A 27,479-nucleotide genomic window follows, 5' to 3' on the forward strand; every position below is an offset into this window, starting at 1 on the left:
GCAGTGTATGCAAATGTCACAAGTTTAAACTATTGGAAGCCTGTTCTTATGGCCTGATGTTTGAAATGAACTCATCATGACACATTTTCATGCATGCATTTATTATCTACACTATTATTATACAGTGTTACAAATTCATGATGACGACCTCCAGCAAATAACAAAAATAAACACTTTCCAACATTGTTCAAAGGGGACTCATTCTTGACCAGTCATGATCATTCAGACATCCCTGAACTTCACTTAGTCCACATTGAGGATTTTTCCGCATCAAAGAGACAATAGAAAGAAACTGTCCATATATATCAATATCTCTCTGTATTTAAGAGACAGAGGACACTTCAGTCTTGCTGGCAGAAACTGAACTCTCATCCTCCACCATGCCTCCCATACCGATAGTGCTCAGCATGCAGTTACGGAACTGAAAAAGGGTAAGAAGTTAAAATAACAAGTTTACAATTTTGCGGTGGAATAAATGTTGAAAATTACAAGTAAGGCATATTTTAAGTACACCAACCTGTTTGTTCATTAGCACGTAGACTATGGGATTATAAAGAGCTGAGCTCTTTGCAAAGAAGGCAGGGATGGCTGCTGTCAGTGCAGTGAAAGCGGCTCCTTTGTTCATGAAGATCCAAGCACTGAAAGTTGCATATGGTGTCCAAGCTATGAGGAAGCCAAAAACCATCAGGATGCACATTCGTGTCACTTCTCTCTGTGCCTTCTGGGTGGACTCTGACTCCTGCTGCTGGGCAGCAGCCTGAAGGGTTTGAGACCAAAAAATAGATATTTAACATTCACTGCAGATACTTTTTAGAAGAACTTATGAAAATAAAGTAACATTAACTCAACTTACAGCTTTGACTGTCAACACAAGGCTTCCATAAGAGAAGAAAATGATAAAGACAGGAGTGAAGAAATGGACAGTAAACATGTAGATGACATATGATTCATTGTTGTAGCCTGGAGCTAGAGTGTAGTAGTCAGGTCCACATGAGCACTGCAGACCCTCAGGAAGGTACCTGTGACAGATTAATAAGAGCCATGACTAAGATCTTCAATATTTATCAACTTCAGGACTCTGAAATTACAGATTGAAATATGAATTACCTGGACCAGCCAAAAAGTGGAGGTGCAGCACATGATAAAGCCATGATCCAGGTGAAAATGACCCCAGCTCCTGCATGAGTTCCACTGAACTTAAAGCTTCCCATGGGTTTGCAGACAACAACATATCTCTCAATAGCCAGGACCACCAGAGACCAAAGAGAAACTTCACCTACAGAGAGAAAAAAGTATCAGTAAGTTTACTTGAAACAGCTTTTTACAGACATTTCTTGTTAGTTTTCCTATTACTTTTGTGTCACTGGTCATGCAATTATAATGAGTTAATAATAAGCCAATAAAGTACACTTTATACCTCCAAGTGTAGCCATGAATCCCTCGATTGCACAAGCAGTGGGTCCAAGAATGAAGTAGCCATTAACAGCAGATGTGATGGTGATGGTGAATCCGAAGCAGCACATGATGAGTCCGGCCACAGCCAGATTGACCAGGATGTAGTTCAGAGGTTGTCGGAGTTTCTTGTTCTGAGCTGTTACAAATAATGTCAGACCGTTGATGGGGGTTCCAGTGCAGATCAGGAAGAACATGTAGAGAGCTAAAAGCTTGAACATGATAGGATCTGCCATATAATATTGTTGATATTCAAAAGGACTTCTAACAGCCCCAGTCTGGTTGCCCATGGGAATGTAGAAGTTCTTTCCCTCTGTGCCATTGGGCACAATTCCTTTATCCCACACCATCTTTACCAGATCATTGATCTGTTGATCTTTATCTAAAGAACCCAACAGTGCTGATGGACGAGTCAGCATTGTACAGAGTGATTTTTATACCTCTCCACTAACCCTGTCATCAAATTGCCAAAATAGGATTACAGGATTTTGAGGTAACACAAAAGTCAAAATAGGTCAGCAATTAATCTAAACACCGGATGAACAGGCCAAAGCCTAAACTAATTTGTACTCTTCAGGTCCGGAGGAATCCTTTAAATCCTGATTAAATAGCAGGAATTAAGTCCAATGAAAAGCTTTTCAGGTATTTTCTAAAGTAAACACATGATAATCGAGCTTGAAATTATACAAAATATTTTATAATTCTACATAATTTGTATTATACAGGTAATGTTACAACTATTTATTTATGTGCACGCGTGGAATTTTTTCCACAGACTCAACCTCAACCAGCTTCAGTAATGAATCATACTGTTAAATGGCATATACCTGTACAACACAGGGAATGGAAACAAAGACTGTAGTTTGGATGTAAGAGTAGTTTTAATTTAATTTAATAAAATGCTGGCTGAGGAGAAGGCTGAGGCTGAATGCAGCCATGAGGAAAAAACGACCCATCACATTATTGACTTAATGTTACTCATGCATTATTACACATCATTTTACTGTTGTAGTTAGTTAGTAGGACTTGTTTTGTAACTTTTCTTTTCATACTATTTCAAATAACATTTCTTTTAAATCAAGGTCGAATTTGGTGAATATTTAGTTTGTTACTTGTTTGATTGTTCATTTTAGGGGGACAAAAATCATAAATCATTAACTCAGTCCAGCACTTCCATCCTTTTTTGGAATTGGGATTGTACTATTTAGGGTGTCTGTAAAGCCGGCATAATGCAATGCAGAACTTTCCATGAAAAAAGAAAGTGTAGTAAAAACGTTCAGGGGTTTGTCTGGTACAGTCACAGATTTAGTTTTGTCTTTTGTCATTTGTCTTTTGAGGTTTATTTGTTTATGCATTTCACTCATAACTGTTTCCATTAGAACCTCAACATTTGGAAAATATATATTTATTTTAGTATACGAGGTTTATATGTTTAAGATTATAAAATAAAGACTACAATAAAGTTTTATTCAGTAAATAAAATTATTATTATTCTTCATTTTTAATAGTTAATATTCACAAACACAGCTCTAACACAAACAGCAGACTGTCTTCTACTACAGTGCCCGTGTAGCTGCAGTGCACTAAACTGCACTCTGAAATCCTATTAAGAACTTGTTAGCTCTATTCAAACTAAAGGGATAGTGGCCTAATCAAATTATATGGTTCAGTCTGAATCTTCTTGTAATAGTGTTTCGGTCATAAACCCATTATGTTCAATTAAAAGTGTTAGGCATCGAGTAATAATAAATACTCGTAAAAATCCTCTTTTCCAATTTTCTTTAACCATTATACGTCTGCCCCCGGGTCATATTATGCTTTTTATGTTGTGATGTTACATATGAACTTGAGTGCCCCTATTAAGGAGCCCTGAGCTTAAGGTGCATGTATGTTTGCATGCTGGCTGATAGGCTAATGAAACACCTCAGTCTGCCAGGTCTCAGGAGTTTTGCATGAGCTGACATCACGCAGTGTGGAACTTCACAACTAAGCTTCCATTTTGCATAAATCAACAATAGATAGTTAAATAAAGAGTAGAGAAATAAGTAGAAAGACCAGACCTGTTCTAACCTCCCAGACAGACACAGAAATGGCATGGATGACGTAGACGTAACCTCTGTGCATACGTTGGCCTATAGCTCTACAGCTCTTGGCAACTATGCTGTTGCATAGAGTAAATTAAAGTAAAATTTTAACACGTATTTGCACTTTTATAACTGAAAATCATCTAATACTGTACGAGTCGAGCCCCAAAATAAAATATAAACCCCGAACTAGGCACAATATATCCACTTTAAACATAGATGCAGTGTCATGTGTAACAAGTTACAGATCACAACCTTAGATAGATTTTACAATAAACCAAGGTTATTCTCCTTAACATGATGTATTTGACTTTTGGCTTGTCTTGGCTCCCAGTCGCCTCCTGCCTTTCGTTTCATTAAATTGTTTCTGCAGTTATTTTTATTCAGTGTTGTCAGCTACTTGACCTTGATCTCTCACAAAGCTAATGTTCTTAGTAAAGTAGCTGCCCCGAAGTCGCTCTACAACAGGAAACAGTACTTTAAAATAAAAGCATGGATCTGGAAATTTGTAACACTTCAAAATAAAGTAATTTGTTAGGTATCACTAAGAAAATGGGAAAAAAGTGTTTTTAGTTTTTACTTTCTATTTGGATTGTTTTTGTATTTATTCTTTAAAGAAGCAATTTTGCTTTTACTTGAGTACAGTTTCATTATAATTGATGTTGATAGTATTTGAAAGTATCTATCTATATAAAATAATTTGTGCTGTTATTATTGTGGCTGATTAATGTATGCGTTTTACTGAAATTTGACTTTGCAACAGCCTGTTCTGATTTTCTTTCCTGTTTTCTACTGTAACATGTCTTTGAGCGCACAGAAAAGGTTTTGTAAATCACTCTCTATTTCTTTGTTGACCCACACATGTTCCTTACTTTCTTACTTTCTTACTTTCTTAGGTAAGGCCAGTAAGACTTTACAGTAACATTGTTGCATCCTTATCCCTGCTCTTATCAAATTGGATTGACCTGATCTAGCTTTACATTACCACACTCCTTTTTGTCTCAGCACCGCCGTGAGCAGCTGATCCTGATGTCATACTGCCGTGTTCTCATCCCTGCTCTTGTTCTTGTCAAATAGGATTAACCAGATCTAGCTTTACCACACTTCTTTGTGTCTCAGCACTGCCATGATCAGGTAATCCTGATCCTAAAGTGCCTCTTGTGCGAAGTGACGCCCTCTACACACAGGATACAGGGGCATAGAGGAATGTAGGACAAATGAAAGCTTCTGAAAATCAAGTTCACTGTAAATAGAAATGCTGTTTTTATTAATAAATATTTCTTGATTGCAAGGTCCTTCAAAAGGAAAAGATATTAAATTAATAGGCATGTAATGTGCATCATGATGGGTTTAAATACTGAAAAATAATAGATAATGACTCTTGTTTCTAGGCACCACTGAGAGCAGAAAGTGTAATTAGCATTCATGGCACATAAAAGCTTTAAATTAAACAGTTATGAAGTTACATAAGTTAACCTACAGATTTGATTGTGACATAAAATGGTGAAAACATGAGTGAAGAAGTGGCTGACAAACATGTAGATGACATATGATTGGTTATTGTGGCCTGAGGCCAAAGTATAACAGTCAGGTCCAAAGGAGCACCACATGCAATCAGGACTTTCTTGATTGCATGAAGTGCTCCAGGTTCAGCAAAAGTCATTATTACAAGACTTGAACAATCAAACAAGTTCCGCAATTGTGGAGTTCATGCAGAATCAGAAGTGAGTTTGATAAGTTTCAGCAGCCCCACATTTGCTAGAAAGACTTGTGTATATACAGTATCTATTAGAATTGAGCATTTCTTAGCCTTAGAGTTTAGTTTGAATATAAATAACTCTATTACTACTTTTATGTACTTGTTCATATTTTCAGTGCTCGATATAATGAGCTTTTTTTGTTTTACATCTTTCAATGTGGGTAAAGTTGTTTAGCCATGCTGTGCAGAGAACTTCTTACTCTATTAACAGAAGAGACTGCAGAAGAACACGGCAACACATTCATTCATAAATTATTACTACAAAATAAATCTCTATGTTGAATAATAATAAGTAATAATTCTAAGTTTATATGTTTAAAACAGTGACAGTGGAGTTGAAACAGCACCTTTGGGTGACTGCCCTTCAATGCTTTCTTAAAGACAATTATCAATCAGACTTTAGCTTGATTAAAATCCTCTTGCAATCTAACTTTGCCAACTTAATGGCAAAGTTATAACCTTGTCAACCTTGGGAGAACAGCATGAAGAGTTCACAACAGAACAGGATAAGTTGTCTGTGAGTGGTTGACAGATGCTACTGGTGACTACTGGGGGACTTTGAAGAATGGTTCTGAATACGTGAATGGTGAGTCTGAGCAAATACACAAGGTCAACTGTCCTGAATTAACTTCCCATAAGCTGATCATCTTTTTAATTCACTAAATTCTTTAGGCCATATTCCAAGAGCAGGGCTCAGCTTTGGAGCTCCCTAAATGTGTCTTGATGGACATTACTTTCTGGGTATGTAGCTTTGGAGACCATATGCTGTCTTTACTTTATGGATCTTTATGAAAAACACAGATTTCGCCACTGCCCTAACTGCAGCTATCGTTGCCTTCTTTGCAAAGTGCTCATTCTTGCATACTACAGCCCTGTGGTCTATGTGCAGGAGACGAAACAGGTTGGTTCAATACATTCTATAGATGTTAGCATTGGTTTGTTTTCCTTATTCAGTCTCACTTACTGAATGTACTGTCCTTGCCAATTTTATAATTCCATGTTAAGAAGAGTCAGATTTGGGCCGTATAGTAGAGGAGTGTGTGTGTGTGTGTGTGTGTGTGTGTGTGTGTGTGTGTGTGTGTGTGTGTGCTTGTGCAAGAGAATAAGAATATGTGAGCATGAATTAACTGTGACTCATTGTGCAGCATGTGGTTACACTCTGAATTCAGTTCTCAAGTCAAATTGTAAAACTGATGTGATGAGTGTGTAAAGGTCGTATGAGAGGTGTGATCAAGTAATGAATGTATGTGGAGCAGCGTTTTTTATTTGAGTTGACATCATCTGAAGCTGTCACCCTAAATATGAACTTATGTGATGAGACCCACGCCACTCCATTTATCACATGCTTATAACATTTATGTTCATTAACGAAATGACGCAAAGTTGTAGCTCAGTTTTTTCTCCTCTGACATTTCAGGTTAACAAGTCAACAAGGCAGGTTTGACTTTAATTTTAACGAAAACTCTTGGTTAATCAGTAGAAAAAGAAAACCTTAGAAGCAAATTTTATTAAATGAATAAAAATCTATAGCAGCAGGATCATTTGAAAAGCTTTAAGTTGAGCCAACAAGCCAATGCTGCCCTCTGTAGGTATTAATAAAGAATTGAAACTGTCACATCACAGTATGAGCCATGCTCCCTATTGTACTGCATTTGTAAATAAAAGTCACGATTGTTTCATGTTCCACACGATAACTGTTACACACCAGTCTATAACATGTTACAGGTCAGAGGGGATTAATTATATATAAATACACACTTCTTCTATACCCGATAGGCCAACTATCTCGTGATGTAGCCCTTTATTTCCTGCTGATAACCTGACCCTAATTGTCATGCTGGGGGTACACACACTGTAATTTTCTTCAGAGAGCCTGCTCTGGACACCTGCATGCGCTTAGTGTCTCTGTCAGGGGGCCGGCAGAGACATTAGGCTCTTTGTTCTAATTGCTTGGATGAGAAAAGAGCTGCATAGACAGATCTTAATAACAAACTTGCGGTTGCACTGGATATATTTCTGGGCTAATGTTCACCCTGACCAGCCCTGGAAGACCTGGAACCTGCTGAATGGATAAGCTTCCATGATAATCTTTACTGTATGACATGTTTTGTATTTTTATCAATATTAAAGGAAATAAACATGACTGCTATACTAGTCAGTTTATTTAAAATATGTATTATTATTTATGTCTGATTGGAGTCTTTTTAATTATGATGATTTTATTATAAATGGTGGCAAATTGTGTATGATTCCTACGCCTTTAAACACAATTTTATCTTTACACCTTTTCATAAATGTGTGGGATTTTTTTGTGCTCCTTTTTGTTACATCAAACAACTTCAACGTTAACGTTAACATTAACAGTGCAGAAAATTCAAATAAAAAAAAACAGATTATTACAGAATGAAACGTATCCCTCTACAATCTGCTGCAGAAGCTAGGGGACACAGTTTTTGTTAAGATGGCTGTCAGCAGATGGATAATAGCAGGAGGCCTGAGGTCGGGATGAGGTGAAGACCAACCTGGTGTTTCTTTTCACCCACAAAAAACAGATGACATCAGGACGTCCTAGCAGCAGCAGTAATGTGAACTGGCAGAAGTTTTAGAATTTACTGTTCTACCCATAATTAAATAGAGGAGTCTGATTCTACTTTTCTTCACCTGCCTCGATGAACCCTTAAACCTTCTGTGTTCAAACCACAGCGGGACTCTTTTGAGCCAAACATGCTGGAGAGGAAACACACCAGAGGTAAGTGAAGTGACTTAACATTTACCTTTTACCTGTCACACTTCATCCACACTCAAAGTGCACAAGGGGTCAACTTTTAGCCAGTATGAGCTGAAGGAATGATTGCAGCAAGCAAATCTTATGTTCACATGCACGTTTGTTTGGAGATCACTACTTCTGTCCTCTACTGACGAGATCAAACAACTCAAAGGCCTAATTTTCCCATGTAAACAAATCCAATTTATTGTCATTAAGAGATTTGAAACTCTACAGGTTGTGTGATGGTTAGATCGGAGCTTTTACATGGAGGTAATAGTATTAATTAACTGCCTTATACAGGATGAAACCAACAGTCTCAGGGATTATGTCTCTGGTCTTTGTTGTTGAGATAATCCAGATACACAGTGTGAAACATGCTTTAATATTAATGCCGCTGTCTCTATTAGAGTCCGTATTCATTAATGACTCCCTGCATTGGTTTCCTGCGTTTCCCTTTTTTGTTTGTTTTTTTTTGTATTTCCTCACTTTCATCCTCCTCTTCTCTGTGTCTTATTCAGTTGACATCACCATGCACCAGCTCCACAGGGGAAACACTCTGAAAATGTCTGCAGAGAAACACTTGAGACTCACTTGAAGTAAAGCAACAAAGTGCAACGACTGAAATGAACTAGCAAGCCCAGTGTCTTACATAAGTTTATATATAATGTATCTGCAGGTTGCACACACTCTCATGCTACTGTTGACATTTTGACTTGTATGTAATGAATTATATAACTTCTTTTTGTGTGGAATGATATATTTTTAATATTTAGTATAGTGCAGAGAGCTGCAACAGTTAAGTCTGAGACTGATTGAGGACATTTCACATATAAATGATGTATCTTTGTTTAGTACAAAGAGGGAGATAGAAAGATTTATGCAGGTTCATTTCTCAGCTTTAACACAAATATAATAAAATGTGAATATATGTGTATTTACAAACAAACAGTGCTTATTATTTATTTGAAATCAATATGCACTTAAAAAGAAAAGACAAATAACGAGAGTCACATTGACTATAATGTTAGGAAATCCATCATTAACAACAGAGGGAACAAATCAAACATTGAATATTTATATAGACAAATCTTGCACAGTGGTTAGATGTATTTTTGCACTGATACCTCACTTGTTTTTCCATCAACTCATCAAACAAATAGCTTGTATTGCTCCTTGTAAAAAGCATTTTTTTGGAAAAAAAAAAAGTGCTGTACATAACAAACTGTTAATAAATAGTAATATATAATGATAAATAATACTGTGTAATATAATAGTAAATAGCAAATCAAGTTAAATCAGTTAATCAGATTTATAAGCACTACATATATAACTGGTAATAAATTATGTATGATACACAACATTGTTGTTATAAGTAGTTTTTTTTTTTGTATGTTTTTGTATTTTGCTAACTTTTCACTGATTCTGTTTATACTCATATATACTTCATTTGCACACCTCTGTTTGGCATATGTACGACTGCATTATCGTGTTAACACACTATTATAAACCATTAATCATTCTTAAATGCAAAATAGCAGGACCTAAGTAAACAGTAGCAACAGCATGTCCCCGGATCATGCTAACATAAAAAAAGTATTCTTTGGAAATTATTCTGCCATGTACAAGAGAAATATATTAAAAAACTGTTTACATCAGATTTTTCAAAATTGTCACAATAAGAAGTAAGAAATGTGAATAAGAAGTTCTAAGAAGTACAATTCTGTGCTGTTCTTAAAAACAATAATTTTCTTTGTTGAGGGATCAGCATCGTTCGTTAAGTTCATATTAATAACTACGTGTAAATATGCCTTTGTATCTATCTGCAAATCATTTTATGATCTCATTACAACCTTCATAAATTGTCAATGGATACCTGAAAAGCTCTATCTGCAACTGCATTTTAACACACAGTACTTGAATATGCAGTAATCTCTAATGCAGTCATGGGCTCTAACAACTAAAATCGTCTGTCAGTCTCCTAATTTTTTTATGCCGACAGATTAAAATGGCAAATGTTCTTTCTTTCTGCTTATGTTGCAAACACTGTGCTGCCGAAGCTCTGTGTTAACAATAGAACGAGACTGAACACTGAAAAATGTAAAAATTAAAAACAAACTCCACACAAAACGCATCATAATTTACTGACCACTCAAAATCACATCTCATTGACAAATATCATTGGCCCTTGCGAAGCCACTTTATTCTCCCTGTCAAGAACTATGGGTTTACCGAGATATGTCTGTGGTAAACTAAAGTTTACTTGTGATTGGTTTAAGCTTGCTTGTCTGTGGACCCCTGTGGACTGATTGAAACTGTCTTGTCTGGAGGGTTGTGGACCAAAACTCTCCTCTGGCTGGTCAAAGCTGCTCTCGCTGTAGAGCCGCTGTCGCATTTCATTGCGTTTCCCTGATGCACTCCTGGTTGGGTATCTCTGACCTGTCTTGTACCAACCTGTCTCTTTGAAGACAAACCAAATATTTCCAGCCCAAAGGATGACATTAACAAAACCAAAAACCTGCAGATAGTAAAAGGGACAAGAAGAAAAAGGTGGTTTTTATCTAGGGTTGTGTTTCTGTGATTCATTTGTTGACTGAATACCTACTGCAGAAGTGTTAAGACGGGACCAGAGAGGCGCCTGGATAGCGGTGCATTTGTTCTCCTGAGCTCTGCAGGCTGAGATGAGCAGTAGTACTTGTGTTGGGTTTGTGGCTGACTTGATATCAGACAGACTTTTGGCCCAATAACAGCTGCTGACCAGCCACATGAAGGAGAAGATGATGGTGACAACAAAATCCTGTTCAGTACAGAAGAACATTATCACTGTATATTGCACTTATATCAAGCTACAACATTAGAGGAGAAAGAAAAACTCACTGACCACGAGCGGGCCTCTGTTGTTCTTTAGGTACTTGTTCTGGTAGAAGACGTAGACAATGGTTGCCAGCAGAGAGTAGAGGAAAGCGAAAACACCCACGGAAACAAAAAACTGAGAAGCTGAGGAAAAGTCACCCTCCAGGAAAAGAATCTCTTCTCTTCTGGCCTCACACAAAGGAGCATTGAAATGCACTTGTTGTAATCTATAAGACAGAAAGAAAAACTTTACAGTGAATGGAAAAACAGGTTGATCATAAAGTGACTTGAGGGCACTTTCATTAATAATAACAGGGGAATACAGCTGTGAAATGAAGTGGTACTGTATTAAAGATTAAATTCCTTTTTTTTTTACAAATAATAATTTTTACCTTCCCTTGAGAAATGTGCAAAAGTTGTCAGAGTCAGATTTTACAAGATTAATGAAAAAACTGTGAAAGTGTTTCTGCAATATGGTTTTTCCACCATAATGAAAGGAAGGAAAAGAGATTTTACCAAGAGCAGTGAAGTGTTTTTAATGAACAAAAATGAGGAAACAAACAAATTCAGAAGCCCAAGACCAGCATTGATAAACAGACATGAAGTCAAATTATAGGTTAGCCAAAGAACTGACAATAACCTGGAGGCAAGATTTAAGTTCAGCATGAACATAAAGAAACCTGACAAGTTGGCAAGGAGCAGGTGAAAACTGATGGTGAGACTGGGAGCGAGTGGACAGGTCAGGTGGCTGGGCATGGATGATAAGTGTGGGAGCATCTGGTGGTTGAATGGTGAATGGCAGTTCATGGAAATTTCCACAGAATAACAGGGGACTGAGAATTTAGTAATGTGGGTAAAGTCAGACCCAAAATGAGTAAAATCAACAGGGACACTAACACAATGAGGAATTTTTATCCACTTGTTAAAAATGAACAGTAACATTTGCCTTGAAAAACAATAACACTGTGCGTAATGGCAAAAGTCAATTTTGCCTTTCACATGGCAAAAGTCCAGTTCATGAAAGCGAACAGCTGCACAGACCCAGTAATCACTGTTGAAATGTGAAAAATCCTGCTACAATTGCAGAGGGAAATGGTTGCAGCACGCCATGCCAAAGGACATGCTTTTGCTAAAAGTTAAAAATAAATTTGACTGAGCTGCTTTTATGTTTGTTATAAATATAGGAAAAATGTCTAAAAATATTTAGCTATCATTAGTCATTGTCTCATTTTGCTGTTGGTCTGCTTGCACAACACACACACACACACATTTGGTGACTGGAGAAACTGGGCAGGAAGTACATGTACTTGACTGTAATAATTTAAACACTGTTTAAAATTTGTATTATTTAAGAACAAATATAACATTTCAGATCAACTGATAACTAAGTCTGTTGGAAGCAAATGAGTATTACTGTACCAATTATAGACAACAAAAGTGTCCCCACTGAACTAACAAACACCACTGTCAAGCCAGCTGAACTGTTAATTAGACACTTGGCCATCAGTGACACTGACTCTGAGACATGGAGAATGGGGGCGGTCGACAACGCTACTTACACTGCTGCACCACAATACCACCGAGTTCACGACCACAAGCACATCCACATACATGGCACCACTATTATTATTATTATTATTAAAAAGTTTTTGTACATTTTCCATGATAAATAAACATTAATCTCATACAATGAAGAAGAGACGCATTGTACCAGCTAATTTCCATCTGCAGTCCCTGGGCAGGTAGACACAACACACAATGGGCAGTAAATAATCAAATTCAGTCGCATAAATACAATATAAAATGACAAAAAAATATTTCATTTTCACATACTTACAATCCAAATTTTAACATCATGAGGAATACCTACTAAAATCATAAAGATAATTGTGCTCATTGCTTTGTACGTCATTCAGACGTCACTCAGTATAATTTCAATTCAAGTTCATTGTTTCTAATGTGTAGAATCAAGGTAATGAAAATGTGAGTGTGTATTCTGACACAGCTTTGATCTATGTTCTTGTGTATAGTTCATTTTTATGACACTAAACACATTAACACCGTTCAATATAAATGAATTAATGGGTGATTTCATTCTGTGTTTGCAGTGTGCTTCCTGAATCGGAATGATTTTCTGTTATTGCCCTCTACAAAAGAACACTTGCTTCATTAACAGTAGCGACGAGTCTGATAAACAGAGTCACTCTTGTCTTAGTCCTGAAAAAGCGGTGTTTACGCAAAGACGTTTGCAATATGTGTATAATATACAGAGGTTTGTAGAAGTCAAAATGAAACTTATGTTGCTTGTCATCTCATCAATGCAGCTCTAAGCAGGTACATGCTGCAAATGAAGCTGTAGTAATGAAGTGTCACTATGCTCCACAATCTACTACAGACTGCTCGAAGTAAAGTCTTGATTGATTTGACCTCAGATACAATTTTGTCTAATGATGCAGTGAATCGTTTCATTCTCTTGGATCTTAAATTGGCTTGGCTTCCTGCTCAGCTGTCCAACTCTCTGATCCTAATTTGAGCTTGAACAATGATCAGCTCCTCTACTGGGTCTGACAGTGATGGAGTCGGGCTGCAGAGTTTTTCAGTGTTTCTGTCGGTGTGCCCACTTCCCTGAAATATGCATAGATGTTTAGATAAGTCTGAAAGCAAAGTTTTGTGTGTCTAGTAAATGTTTTACTCTTTGTCAGTCATGTAAAATGATATGAATCAGAACACTGGGAAAGATTAGTCACCAGTTATTTGTCAGATATTAAATACAAATTAAGAAACAGGATTAGTTTTTAATGTATTCCAAACCAAATTATCAAATGAGATCCAAAAGTCATTAAGTAGAAACAACATGGGAAGTGAAAACATTTTTTCAGAGGTTTGGGAATTTGAAACAAGAGGTAGAAGTACTATAATGGCAAAAAGAGAAAAAGCTGCTTTACCTAAAAGGATAACCAAAATCAATGTTGATGCTGTGGTTGCTTTGCCTCCTGTCTGCACAGTCCACTTTAACCTGGAGATGGCCATAGTATCCTCCACATGTTGCAAAAGCACAGATGGCAAAAATCTGTGATGACAAACAAACAAAACCTCATAATAATCAGTCATTTGCATAATCCAATACCTGCTCTCTGAGTGGCTTCCTGTATATTTGTGAACACATCAATGACTCACAGAACTGATTATTGAGATTTATAATTGGTTTGAAAACAAAACCTGAATAATTAAAAAGTCGGAAGACAACTAACAGAGCTGCTAACTGTGCACTGGAGGGTGGCCCCAGCAGTATGGTGAGATTTAATTTGTAGAAGTAAGACAGAAAGTTCATATCAAAATGAAAGATTTTCTCCTTTCTCCTCACTTTTAAAAATGTGCCACATGCTGCGTCAACAAACTGCACTGATCCTCAACCAGGCAGACATTTCATCAGCCATTTTTCAATCAGCCAAAGAGATCAAAAAAACATTTGGTGTTGTTATTCGCACAGTGTAATATGCAGTGAAGAGAAGCAGAATTCATTAAACCAAAACTGACAAGATCCACGAATGACAACACAAGAGAAATTTAACTTACCGGAGCAAATATAACCATACACATTTAAAAATCACAGAGATCAAGTCCCACTCCACACAGTGTCTGCAGCTCTTGTCATCAGGTTGAAACACCACTGATGTAGACTGGAAATAGAACAGAGTGATTATTGCAGCAGAGGGGTGGGCTGACAGGAGATATCATCCCAAAGGAGGAGTCTGATTTTCTGCACAACTCTATTCATCTGCATCAAACTGTAAACACAAGTATAAGCCTTCACACCATGTATCGTTTATTTGTACTCTTAGTGTGAGACTGTGGCAACATTGATCTCAAAACATTTTTTTTTTAATTAAGGCTCCATTAGAAACATGAAACAAATGTAAATAGCTTCCAGCGTGATAATTAATTTCCATATTCAGTCATTTCAGTGGTGGCTGCAGTCGGACCACAAACCTTTGAACTTATGTTGCATTATATTGCTCTATTATACCATTTTTTGCTTAACAGATTTCATGCATTTATTTATTTATTTTGCATAGAGCTGCTTGTCATTATGATCACAGCACTCAGTGAAACTACTGACTGATGAAAATATAGAAATAAGTGGGAAAATCTTTGATGAATGCGCTGTTTCCAAACTCATGAACTGTTTTGTGCGTGTACGCACGTGTATTCAGTTGAATTTATTTGATTATACTGTACAGTACTTTATAGCAAGCCATTCCCTCGACAAAACTGCTGTTGTCATGGTAACTAATGTGCAACAGTAATAAACTCTGCCGTAGCTTAAAGTTTCTGATTGAAACACAAGACTTTAGACTGACGTCATGCCAAAGTCAGGTCGATACTTGATCCCCTTTAACCTTATTAACCTTGTTATTTTAGGAAACTATCTACTACATCAGACCTATTAAAATGTGCACGTCTTGGGTTGGTGTGTTTGATTTCTATAAAAAAAATAACGTGGTTTCAGGTATTCCTCACTGATTTAAGTAGGATGGTCAAAACAACAGAGACACCTGACAGAATATCACAGGTCAACAGCACCACAAATTAAATGGTCACACAGCTGAATTAACACTCCTGTAAAATAGTTTCAACAATAGCGAGCATCATCTCCATCATAAAGGCTATGATGTATTCAAGAACTGTAGTATTGGACTGAATTAGGTGTAGCTAAGTGTGCCTACATGGTAACCATCATAGAGGGCTTGTTTACACTTTGTTTTTCTAATGATCCATTGTTGATTAGTCCATTTGCCGTGTTACTAAAAGCATTTTGCTGACCTCTTTTGGTGACAAATCTATATTACAGATGTATCTTTCAACTAGGACATAATCAGGTTTGCGTACATTAGAGTGGAAAATGAATAATCAAGTGCCCTTCAACCTGGAATTTAGCTATAGGATGCTGGAGACTAACTGCAGACTAACCTCTTTTTCTCTAGAGGGTTGTGGGAGTGCTGTCAAGAGGCAGGGTACCCCCTGCACAGGTCACCAGTCCACCACTGGACTGACATGTAGTGACAAACACTCACATCCTATTAGCAATTTAGAGTCACTACACATAATTTTATAAAATTCAAATACTTAGAGTGAACTGACTTCATACTGACAAAACAGCAGCATTATTAAATGTGTAGCGTGTGTACTCTTTACCTAAAAATACACACAACATGATGAAAACAGCTCAAACGATTTTTTGGGGTCAGGAACGCTGTAATGTAAAAACAATTCGATGCTGGGGCTTTAAGGTATGTTTAATGAACTCATGAATTATTCTAATCAGTTTCTTCTGTTCCCACCATTGGATCACACATTGGTGCTGTGCACGCAAGATAATAAATTAACACTTTTTAAAGGGTATGCTTAACAACTAAATGTAAATTTTTGAGACACGCAGCAAAGTAGAAAAAGTTGTGATGTAGGTACTAAAATGATAAAAGCAGTAATTCAAAACAGGTCAAACACTATATGAACTCTAGTCTAAACCTGTTTAACCTTTGTGCATGTTTAGGTTTATTGTATTATAAGTTATTTATAGAAAAAGACAAATCACATTTTGTTTTCAGTATGCACTGGAGAAAAAAAGGGGTTTGTTCCAGAGCTGCAAAAGCTGTCAGTAATGTCTGAAAATGATTTCTGAAAGTGAGATATCCAGTGTCGGAAAGTAAAGACAGAAGTCCTGAGTCTCTCAGATGCATTTCCTGTAAACCAGAGGCTGCCAGGAATATGTACCTGCAGTTGATGCAGGAGTCATGAGAAGAGATAAAGACATTAAAATCACTATCCTACCTGGTCATATTCGAGTTTCATTTGGGATTTTTTTTAGTTGAAAGAAACTGAATAAATTAACTTTATTTGCACCTGTAACAACATCTAGTTCATTTTGAAAAACCCCATGCAGTTTATTTTATGACCGTGTCATGACAGTGCAACTTTTAGTAAAATAACAGTTGCACTGTCTGATATATTGTGCTTGAACTGTAACATTTTGTAACACCCAGCTTTGTCTTTCTGAAAAGTGCTTCAGCAGTTGCCAGACAGTAATGGTTTTAAGGGGCAGATGTAGGATATCGCAGTGTAAAACTGAAGAGAGGTGTTCACAGTTTACAGCAGGTGGCAGAGAAAACAAGAACATACACATGGAGGATATGGCATACTGCGCTATGTAGCATCAGAACTAACTTGGCTCGTGGCTCTTTGTGCTTCTACAGAGAGCAAAAGTCTTAAAATAACAGAAGCCAAACTGCACTATGAACACATTCTGCTGCAAGAAAACCCTCTGTATCCAAAAAGAAAACCTTTTACCTAAATATTAATATGAAAATGTGGAGTCATTATGCAGTATGCTCATTTTTACACTGGAACTCACTGGAATGGCTTCTTTGAATAAACAGTGTTTCTGTGTCTCTAAATCCTGAGTTGTAGCCAGCTGGGACTAAATAAATAGATCTTACAGCAGAAATGCAGGAGTTTCTAATAACATTAATGAAGAAACAGTATTGAATGTGGATCTGTCACATAATGATATGCAACATATTGATAATAATAATAGTAGTAAGCTCAGCATTTCCCATGACTACTTATCAAGTGAATAGGACTGGTGCAGCCCCAGACTTAATGGAAATGTACATTGCACCCAGTGCACAGAAGAGGTATTTACAAGAATACAATGCATTTTACTGATTATCTATGCTTTTGTATTTTCTTTCTAACGTACTAATCAATTCCACTCTTGTTTATGGTTTTGTGTCTTTTTTCTGATTTATAATCACTATTATTGTCACGATTGTGGCTCCTTCTGGGAATGATGCGCATCCTTTCATGGTCTTTATTCATATAATCACATGTCACGACACATCAGTTCTCAGTGTAAAGAGACAAACTAATCATCCTGTTACATTACTTTATCCAGTGTGAGAGCATTCAGCCAACAGAGGGCAGTACTTAGCCGTGCTGCCTGATGAGAAAATCTGTGAAGCTACAGCTATGAGCTCTTCTTACTTTCTCGCTGCATTTGATCTTCTGTCTGTCTTCAAAATCCAGCTGACAAAATGCGTCTGCTGTATGTATGATAAGCTAAATACAACTCAACTCATCTATTGTTGTGCCCACTGTGCCCACAAATGACATGTTTCTGTTGATGAGAAGCCTGCGCTGGTCCAACAGCTGTAGGGTTTTATCGTCATGTTAAAGTGGTGAGGTTCCAGCCTCTCGCTGCATTATTAATGAATCTTTTTCTGGCATCATCTCCCCTCTCTAGCCTGAAAACTGTGGGAGGAAGAGACAAGCATAAATCTGGTAGGCCTCCACCTGTCACTGAGCAAAAACACAGACAGTACACACAAAAGAAATGCACAGTTTATATGTTTCCTTTTCTTGCAGATGATCACTTTTGCCCCAGGGTGATTCGGGAACATGCAGAGATTCAAAGCTACGGAGAATGTAATGTGTATTTGTTTTTAAAAAAAATCTCATTACAGTATAAACTGAACATTTCTTTTTGCTCTGTCACAGGGCAACTGTGGGTTAGGAGGAAAAGTGGGTTGTCCGCTACTTGCAGGGCAGCCAGTGTGATTCCCAAGTTGCTCCGGATGTCTGTGTTCCTCATTTGCAAGTCACTTTGGATTGTCTGTGCTGTTTTCCTTTTCTTTTTAGCTTTAAAATAAAGTTTTAGATTTAGATTAGATTTTAGATTTATAGTTTACCAAAAGAAAGTAGTGAAAGTAGTAGTATAACAATGAATTTCTATATTAAGGGATGTCAAGGGAAAGCTGAAACAGAGGAACCAATAGACTAAATGTGTTCTTCCGGACCTGCTGGGATGCCACTTCAAATTCACTGCAAGATTAATGTGAAAGTGGGAGCAAGGCAAATATTAAAATTACATTTTCTATTTTTGCCTTTGGAAAAAAAAAAAACGAGAGGCTGTGTTATATAAAATGATTTGTACAGATCTGTAATTTCTTCAAAATGGGCTTCTCCTTACTCCAACAGCCACTCAGTACCCATCTCAGTTTTAAACTAAAGTATTTCACTCCTTTGGAATCCATATACATCTATCCAGTCAATTTCACATTAGGAAAATGGAAAAAGTTAATTAGCCAGGATGTAAAGACGTTCCTGGTGAAAATGCTAAGCGTCATCATACTGTATTTGCTGAATGTGATGCTCTTTTTTGGACGACTATAGTAGCTGCAATGCCGACACTGACCCTATTCCATCAATCTCACATTAAAAACGCTTCTAGCATTTAAATATTTCAAAGAGCTCCACAGAAACTCTGAACCTCGGTAAGTGTGTGCATGTGTGTCACCTTCCCTCTGGTAAACAATTTTTAAAACTGCTCTTTAATGCAATTGAACTTATAGGTTATTGCTGGTAACAAAAACACTAAATGAAAGAGCAATCCATATCTGAATGATACAAACCCAGGGTTTTCTAAATCCTTCTCTCATTTATATTCTGTTGAGTACATACTGAATAAAAATAAACATACTATGTATTTGCAAATATAGTTTTATTTTCTATAAATGAAGAGAGGTGAAGGAGGAAAGTCATGAATATATTATCGTGCAGTTGTTCTGTGATGTTTCAGCTGTGCAGTTCTCTCTGGTACGTCATTGTGTGCTTGACATATGCCGTCTGTGTCAACTCTCCAAAGGCACAACTTGCAAAAGACTCATGCAGGAACACACACACTCACATTAAAACACATCACCCAGCCCTACTGTGCTTCATTGACTATATTTCTTTGGTTGTTATGATTTTTCATTTTCCTTTGACCTCAGTTCTTATTCCATGATATGCACTTCAAACATTTCAATATAAAAACCACTCAGAGACAGAGTGATTGACAAAGCAGCTGCTAAGAAGACATCAGAGCAGCTTCAGGTGTGATGATGAAGTCAGCCAGATCCCCACAGAGTATGATGGCAATTAATAATGAATATCTAGGGTAGGGTCAAGGGAAGTTCAAATGATTCTTCTTCACTAGTCATAATTTAAAAGCCAGTATAGTAGAAAATCTCAACACAGGCACTTTTTCTCTGACCTACAACATCCTTCAGCAGAGAGTCCATGCCAGTTTATTGTTGTTACATTTTTCTGAGTCGTTTGACAGGTGTGTTTTTATTAAAGGGACACCAGCTTTAGTTGCCTGAACATGGAGGCTTAAGGTTCTTGATCTTGAAAGCAGCATTAAAAGCGCTTTAAAGTGGCTGTAATCAATGTTTTTACATTAATAATGAATTACCTTAGTATGTGATTTTGTCACCACAGACATTTTTGCCCAACTCTGAGTGTTTGAGCATCTTCCAGCTCCTTGTCCTTGTTTAGCAGCTGTTTCTGAGCTTTTAAATCTATCAAATGTCCTTTATTTTCTTTACCAGAGAAATCCAATAAATCCGATAAACGTAGCTATTGATGAAGATTATGTGATAAGGTAAATAGGTAGGTAGGTAGTAGGTAAAAGAAAACTCGGGCACAGCTGCTTCCTGCATGTTGTGAGAGAGTGTTTGTTAAACTTCTTGGACATTTTCGTGATGTTGCCAATTTACTACACAATAAAACAATACTGTAGGTATTCTCTTGAAAGCACAAACAAAATTAAACTATTCTTACACGACAACTATTCTAAATCTCCACACTGGCCTTTGTGCTGTAGAACCATGAAGAGCATCAACATTTAATGTGTACACACTCTAGTTGAAGTAAAGGAGCAGGGCAGAGAACACTGGTCAATTATTAATGTTTAAAAGGTTTGAAGAGTTTCTGCTGCTGAGGTTAGTGCTAGACCTCTCCAAGGGATCTCAGGAGTGTGCAGTCACAGAAAACCAAGGGGTGTCAGTCTACTAACTGCCTCACCCATCAAGAACCAATGGTGGCAAGATTCAAGATTCAAAAAACTTTATTATTCCCAGAGGGAAATTGTTTTGCCTTGTTACAGTTGCTCTCAACTCAGACAGAAAGAAAAGGTAACTCAGCCAGGAAAGATCCACACCAACACAAATACAGATTAACATCAATACAAAAAACTCTGTAGTAGGGGGGAGTTGTACCGTTTGATGGCCACAGGTAGAAAGGATCTCATGTGGCGCTCTGTGAAGCACTTAATGTTGATCAGTCTCTGGCTGAACGTGCTCCTCTGTCCAGCCAACACACTGTGTAGTGGATGGGAGGGATTGTCCAGGATTTAGAGGAGTTTGGACAGCATCCTCCTCTCAGCTACAACATGTAGAGGACCCAGCTTCACCCCCAGAACAGAGCCAGCCCTCCTGATCAGCCTGTTCAACCTGTTAGTGTCTGACACCTTCATGTTGCTGCCCCAGCAGACCACAGCATAGAAGATGACACTGGTCACCACAGACTCATAGAACATCTCCAGCATGGTGCTGTCGATGTTGAAGGACCTGCGTCTCCTCAGAAAGTACAACTGAGCTCCCTGTACCTTTGTGCCTTTTTGTACAGTGCTGCTGAGTTCTTTGTTCAGTCCAGTTTGTTGTCCAAGTACACTCCTAGTTATTTGTACTTTGATACGACCTCCATCTCCTCCCCTTCTATAAAGAGAGGGATGACAGGACTCCCGGATATATAAAGTCCATCACCAGCTCCTTTGTTTTACTGATGTTGAGTTGAAAATGGTTGAGTCCACACCAGTCCACAATACTGTCCACCACTCCCTGGCACTCTGTGACGTCTCCACCCTGAATACATCCTATAACTGCAGAGTCATCAGAGATCTTCTTAAGATGGCAGCACTCTGAGTTGTACCTGAAGTCTGAGGTATACAGGGTGAAGAGGAAGGGAGACCGAACTGTGCCCTGTGGAGCACCTGTGCTACAGACCACAGTGTCAGACACACAGTTCTGGGGGGTTCATGAGATAGTCCATGATCCATAAAATTAGAGTAGTGTCAACCTGCATGGTTTTTTTTCTTTCTCTTCCAGCAGTGCAGGCCAGATGGTGTTTAATGCACTGGAGAAAAAAAAATCCTCACTAAGCCTATGGGCTTGTCCAGGTGGGTGTAGGTGCTATGGAGCAGATGTATGATGCCACCATCCACTCCAAGTTGGGGTTGATAGGCAAACTGGACGGGGTCAAGGGAGGGTTTGACCAGCAATCGGAGGTAGGCTACTCCAGGATCAGTCTCTCAAAAGCCTTCATAATATGGGAGGTCAGACCCACTGGTCTGTTCACAGAGAGTCTTCCAGTCTGGTGTGTGAAAACTATCTGAGCAAATAATATGGATGGAGTCCCACAGCCAGCAGGTCAATGTTAAGAACATAACAAACTGAGGACTATGGGGAAGGCAGGCAAACCTCACACTGAGATTACACAAAGACAGCATCTGTGCAAGTCAGAACTATAAAAGAATTTTAAATGCCAAACCAGAGCAACAGGAGAGCCACAAACTGGAGATGAGGAAACCTTGAAAACGTGGTTACCTGCAGGGAATTTGCTGGTCAGATGCATAAAGAACATCTGGAGCAGGAGTTAGCCAGCCCAGCTGCTAGATCCAATTTTAATCTCAGAGGTGATGCATGCAGGCTCATTCATCCTCTGTGCATGCTGAGCTCACAGTATAAAGACCATCATGGATATGCTGGTACTATATGAAGCATGAGGGTGGGGGAGGAGAACACAATGCAAGGTCAGATGGGTGACACAGTTCGCTCAGCCTCGTAATGGGTTTTGATTTCGGTGTGACAGGTCTACTATCTCACTCAAAATTTCTAAAAGGCTACAGCTGCTGGATTTAAACTACAGAAGTAAAAATCAATGCATTTACAAAGCATTATCTCCATCATACCCGATGACATCTTAATCTGTGTGTTTTGGATTAGCGGAGTGCCGTCAATACAGAAAAATACATATATTTCAGGACTCTGGTTTATTTTAGATCGTATTAAGGCCCATTTATACACATCATGGAAGATTTTAACATGTTTTAATGTAGAAGCATTGTGGTACTGCAGTATAGTTGTACTACTGTAGTGTTTTTTTCCCAGAGGATCTTTTTTGCTTCATTGAAAGCTGATGTGACCACTTTATTATGCAGCAATCGGAGGCTGCTCACAAGCCACAGATTTTGTTTTTAAATGCTGTAAACATTAAAGCTCATCACTGTATAATAAACATTGACCAGGATTTGGGAATTCAGCTGAACACCTCTTCCATCTTTCTTCTTTTCTGCCTGAGTAATGACTTCACTAGATGAAAAGCTGGTGTGACTGCAGCCTGATCCTGACAAAAGATACCAGCACATGCTGCAACAGTCAATTTCTCGACCAGAGCAGAGAAGCAGAGTGTTTATGGCTACCCCACCCTTCACCAACACACGGCACGGGGCGGCTCAGGAGCCATTCTGAAATTTTTACACCAACTACTCTGCATGTGGAGCACAGCCCCCTGAAATGAATAATGATGCCATTTCAGTGGCAATATTAGAGAAAGCTCGTGGCAGCCATCTTAGGTGTAAAACTGCAAAACAGTTATGAGGAGCTACAGTAAAGGACGCGCCGCGCATCCTCCACTCTCTCCGCTCCGGCGCTGCGTTCAGGACCGCGGCCAGCTCCCCGCGCCCTCGTCCCCGCCTGGCAGGCAGGGAGAGGCCATCGCCCGCTTTCACCGACCAAACAAAAAAAATAAAAAAAAGCCACTCTCCTTCCTCTCATCTGTACACTACACTCCCCCTGCCCCTCCCCTCCCTTTTCCTTCTCACCTCCCCCTCTAACATCCGCAGCAGTGACTGGCCAATAAAATACAGAAAACACGTAAGCATCGACGAGCGCACGGCGCAGGCGGAGAAAGCTCAGTGTGGATCAGACTAAACCTCTTCCACACCACTCGCACTGCTGACATCTCCCAGCCAGCGAGTACAATCAGGGCCTAACCCTGTCCTCACCTCGGCCATATTCCACATTATATCTCTGCACGGATAAGACACCGGGGCAGTCATCACCGAGGGGACACCACGAGCCCTCATTTGGTAGATTAGGGTATCTGTAAGGACGCGTCAACCTCTAGAGCAAGATGCTAGACCCGTCGTCCAGCGAGGAGGAATCTGATGGGATAGTGGAGGAGGAAAGCAAAGAGGCGATGGCCCCCCAGGCCGGATCCCGCATCTCTCCGAGCAGGACCAGCGAGAGCTCGGGTGGACTGGCTCCCAGCAGCAGCCGCAGCAGTGCACGTCCGACCAGCCCGAGCCCGTCGGCCGCCAGCGAGGAGAAAGAAGATCTGGAGAAGCTGCAGAGAGAGGAAGAAGAGCGGAAGAAGAAGCTGCAGCTGTATGTTTTTGTGATGCGATGCATCGCTTACCCGTTCAATGCAAAGCAGCCCACAGACATGGCGAGGCGGCAGCAGAAGGTAAGGGCCCCCGCGGTGCAAAGGTGTAGTCACCTCTCGAAACGTTTCCTCTCACATCGCAGATGTTGTCATTGATGACCTACATAAGCTAGAGCACAGGGGAGGGGGTTGGAGGAGGAGGGGGGGGGGGGGGGGGGATCATCGGCCACTAGGCCTGTCCGATAGCGCACGGATTCAGCACAGTCCCAGAGAAACCACTACTTGTTCTTCTTCTTCGTCGTCTTTTTTTTTTTTTTTTTAATTTGACGCAAATTGTTGAAATCCTCGGAGCATGACAGGAGCACAGAAAGACGCTGCGAGCTCCTGGTAGTGGAAGGACACATGGTTACTGCAGAGCTGCAGACACAGTGCAGTCCATGTTCCTCCACACACACAAGCTCACAAGTGAGAGCAATCCCATTAACAGAGAAAGGGCGTTCAGGAGATGGTGGATGGGGATTTTAGAAGCAGGCAGTGTCATTGTCCTTGTTCACGTACGTCTCCCTCAAGCCCCCTTTTTGTGGCTGCATGTCCTGCCGTCCTAGCAGATACTCAATACCAACCCGTTTGCGCCATCACTTATCTCGTCAATTTGGCCTCCCAAGGTGACTTTTAGGCACATACCTCTTGAGGAGGGTTTCTTAATAGCCTTTCTCATCTGCACATGAGCCTCTCTCCACGGGTAACAGTAAATTAATTAAAACATTTCCGTGTCCACACATTTATTTTGTCTGTTTGTGTTATTTCCCACACAGAGTCAACTAATGAGATTTCTATGTGTTACTGCAGGGGACACGTTGCTGCTGCTGTGGTGTTCCATTGACATTCATGCCAGTTTTGGGTCATGATGTCCTTACTGTCAAAGTCACCATGCATAGGCCCTGCTGTGCAGTGGCCCCAGTTTATTGTCCTTGATTTGTGCCTTTGGCCGACACAACAGAAATAGACCATCTAGTGTTTATTCGGCCTTTCTAATTGGCTGCTGTGTATTAATTTAGGCACTTAGGCAATGTACCATGTTTGGTGTGGGGCTGCCTTTATACTGTAGAAACACTAACCATCACATGGCTCAGTGAAATAGTTTGTTGTAGCTCTCCCCACAAAGCAGAAGTTGCATCCAGTGTCCTCTGTGGACCCACAGAGGCTGATCATGTATCTCTCATCTGAAGAAACACTATAAGAATAAGAAATCACTGTGGTTGTTGTTGTTTTGTTGGACCTGCAGATAATCCCTCTTCCTCTGGACACAGTTTTTAGCCATATGGTCTGATTTTTCTGCTGACTCATGCAGACGTGCGTGTGGGAGGCATAAACCGCTCTGTTTCCATGTATTTGTTTGTTTGTAGTTACCATTCATTGTAGGTTACTGATAGTCTAAGGTACACGTAGTAATGCACTTTTGTATCAGGTAGCATAGGCAGCTACAGTCCCCTGCTGTGGGTGAGTGAATATCTGGACAAACAATCCAATACTTGTTGTCAGACCAGGAAATCAAAGCGTGCCTGTCTGCCTACAGTCTGCCACTACACTCTGATTTGGTCCAAATTTTTATCCTTTGGCTTAAACCAACTCCTTCAGGACATATTCTCTGTGCAAATTAAATGGAAACAATGAACAAAGAGTTTTTTTTAACAACATTTATTTATTTAGGACAATTGATCATACCAGAACATTGAACAACATCAAGTGGATACTTTCTATCAGTTCCATGTGCATTAATGACATGACATTGAATGGCATGTGCAGTAGTCTTCATTTCACTCTAATCATTTACACACACGATACATTTTACTGAAGAAAGAACAGTCAACGTTGATGTGATGTGTCTGCACAGTGCAGTACATTCCTCTCATGCTTGAACCTGTCTTAAGCGTAGCCTCCTCAGATGTCCATAAACAACGTTATATTAAGGAAATTCCTCACCGCAGCAACATATTAGATTGGCTACACAATCTAATATGTGGCATTTTACAATTTTGGCCATTATAGATTAGTCATGAAAATATGATTAAGCTATTTCGGTAATGAAAAGACTTAACAAAACATGTGGAGCAGCTCCATGATAATCCGTTATTAGAAGCTCTGGCACACAAACAGCAATGATGGGCTATCACAGAGAAACAGACCAGGCTGCAGACTGTGTAAGCTCCACTCCTGCTTCTTGAAATGTATTGCTCTAACCTTGTGAAAGGGTAGCACAATAGGACAGTAGCAGGCAGCTGCTTCCTTTTGAGGGATGAAGGATACATTTTCTCCTTCAGTCTGAAAGATGTCTTCAAGTAGCAGTATGAAGACTGCTGCGTTTCATATGTTGTGCTTTAATTTAATGTAATTTAAGGTGACGCGTGCGAAGCTAGTTATCTTGGACCACCGTTAGTTTACAGTAATGCCCTCTTCCTCAGATGAGATGGATAGGATAAGGACGTGGTGGCAGTCAAAACAAATAACAAATAAGCATTAGCAGTAATGGATTGGTCCAGATTAGACCACGACTTTGATCCAGATTGAAATATCTTCAATCATTTAATGGATTCCCACTAAATTTCCCTCATCAGCACTTTTGACTCGTTAAGTGAAATACAAAACATAATCTTGTACGTTGGCACAAACATTTGCACAGGCATTCATGGATACCTGATGATGTATCCGATCGCTTTTTGGTGCTTAATAGAATCACACATCTGATGAGTCAAACCCACCTGCGTTTCTTTAAACACAATGTCTTTTTATTGTATTGTTTCTCAGTTTAATCTTTTCTTTCTTTCTAATTACAACGTGTGATGTTCCAAAGATAACCTGACCCAATAAACTCATCTGCCAGCATGCTTGCCTTAATAGAGTGCCCTTTGGCTCCGCATGTTAACAGTATACACTATACTGTGGATACTAAGTGTTGAATTGTGCAGCTGGTTTTGTGATATCAATGTGAAGTGGAGAAAAAGGCAAACTTGGATAAAGTTAGCCTCTTCTGTGCTTTGTTCTGATCCTGGCAAAGGAGTTTTGGGTGTCCTGTTGTGGACTAATTTTAGATGCACTGGATATTTTTTTTTATATTCTTTGTTTTAAACCATAACAGCCAAATGAATTAGCCCAAACATAGTGTATTTACTCTAGAATTGCTGTTACCAGAAGAGACCTTCCCATAGTTAATAAAGATTGTCACCACAGAGTCCAGAACTTA

At 39.1% G+C, this 27,479-nt stretch overlaps 3 protein-coding genes across 13 annotated transcripts in view; 1 reads left to right on the plus strand and 2 right to left on the minus strand.

The window, feature by feature from the left end:
• Positions 1-322: 322 nt before the first annotated feature.
• On the minus strand, positions 323-1,802 carry LOC113154538 (green-sensitive opsin-like). Its single transcript, XM_026348801.1, has 5 exons — positions 1,418-1,802; positions 1,108-1,276; positions 854-1,019; positions 518-757; positions 323-421 (listed from the first exon to the last, which is right to left on the minus strand). The coding sequence occupies exons 1-5, from the start codon at positions 1,800-1,802 to the stop codon at positions 323-325; spliced, it is 1,059 nt and encodes a 352-aa protein (XP_026204586.1).
• An 8,179-nt stretch (positions 1,803-9,981) lies between these two features.
• LOC113154718 (synaptoporin) lies at positions 9,982-14,576 on the minus strand. Its single transcript, XM_026349062.1, has 5 exons — positions 14,489-14,576; positions 13,858-13,982; positions 10,941-11,139; positions 10,665-10,856; positions 9,982-10,577 (listed from the first exon to the last, which is right to left on the minus strand). The coding sequence occupies exons 1-5, from the start codon at positions 14,510-14,512 to the stop codon at positions 10,218-10,220; spliced, it is 900 nt and encodes a 299-aa protein (XP_026204847.1). The 5' UTR covers positions 14,513-14,576; the 3' UTR covers positions 9,982-10,217.
• A 9,200-nt stretch (positions 14,577-23,776) lies between these two features.
• Positions 23,777-27,479, plus strand: part of cadpsb (Ca2+-dependent activator protein for secretion b) — a 54,094-nt gene continuing 50,391 nt past the window's right edge. For all 11 annotated transcript variants that reach the window (XM_026350162.1, XM_026350169.1, XM_026350172.1 and 8 more), the window contains exon 1: positions 23,777-24,319. In XM_026350162.1, the coding sequence (XP_026205947.1) occupies positions 23,987-24,319 (333 nt within the window). In that variant the 5' untranslated portion in view covers positions 23,777-23,986. The remainder of the gene's footprint in view (positions 24,320-27,479) is intronic.

The sequence above is a fragment of the Anabas testudineus genome, chromosome 5 (assembly GCF_900324465.2).
Source record: "Anabas testudineus chromosome 5, fAnaTes1.2, whole genome shotgun sequence".
NCBI lineage: Eukaryota > Metazoa > Chordata > Actinopteri > Anabantiformes > Anabantidae > Anabas > Anabas testudineus.

Bases quoted from the DNA above. Each gene is read 5' to 3' on its own strand.
- LOC113154538 (XM_026348801.1), bottom strand. From the start codon at position 1,802: ATGGTGTGGGATAAAGGAATTGTGCCCAATGGCACAGAGGGAAAGAAC. The intron at 1,277-1,417 runs GTATAAAGTGTA...TTCTCTCTGTAG, and splicing joins ATTCATGGCTACACTTGGAG to GTGAAGTTTCTCTTTGGTCT. The intron at 422-517 runs GTTGGTGTACTT...ACCCTTTTTCAG, and splicing joins ACGTGCTAATGAACAAACAG to TTCCGTAACTGCATGCTGAG.
- LOC113154718 (XM_026349062.1), bottom strand. From the start codon at position 14,512: ATGTGTATGGTTATATTTGCTCCG. The intron at 11,140-13,857 runs GTAAAGCAGCTT...TCTGTCTTATAG, and splicing joins GATTTTGGTTATCCTTTTAG to ATTACAACAAGTGCATTTCA. The intron at 10,857-10,940 runs GTCAGTGAGTTT...TGTACTGAACAG, and splicing joins ACAACAGAGGCCCGCTCGTG to GATTTTGTTGTCACCATCAT.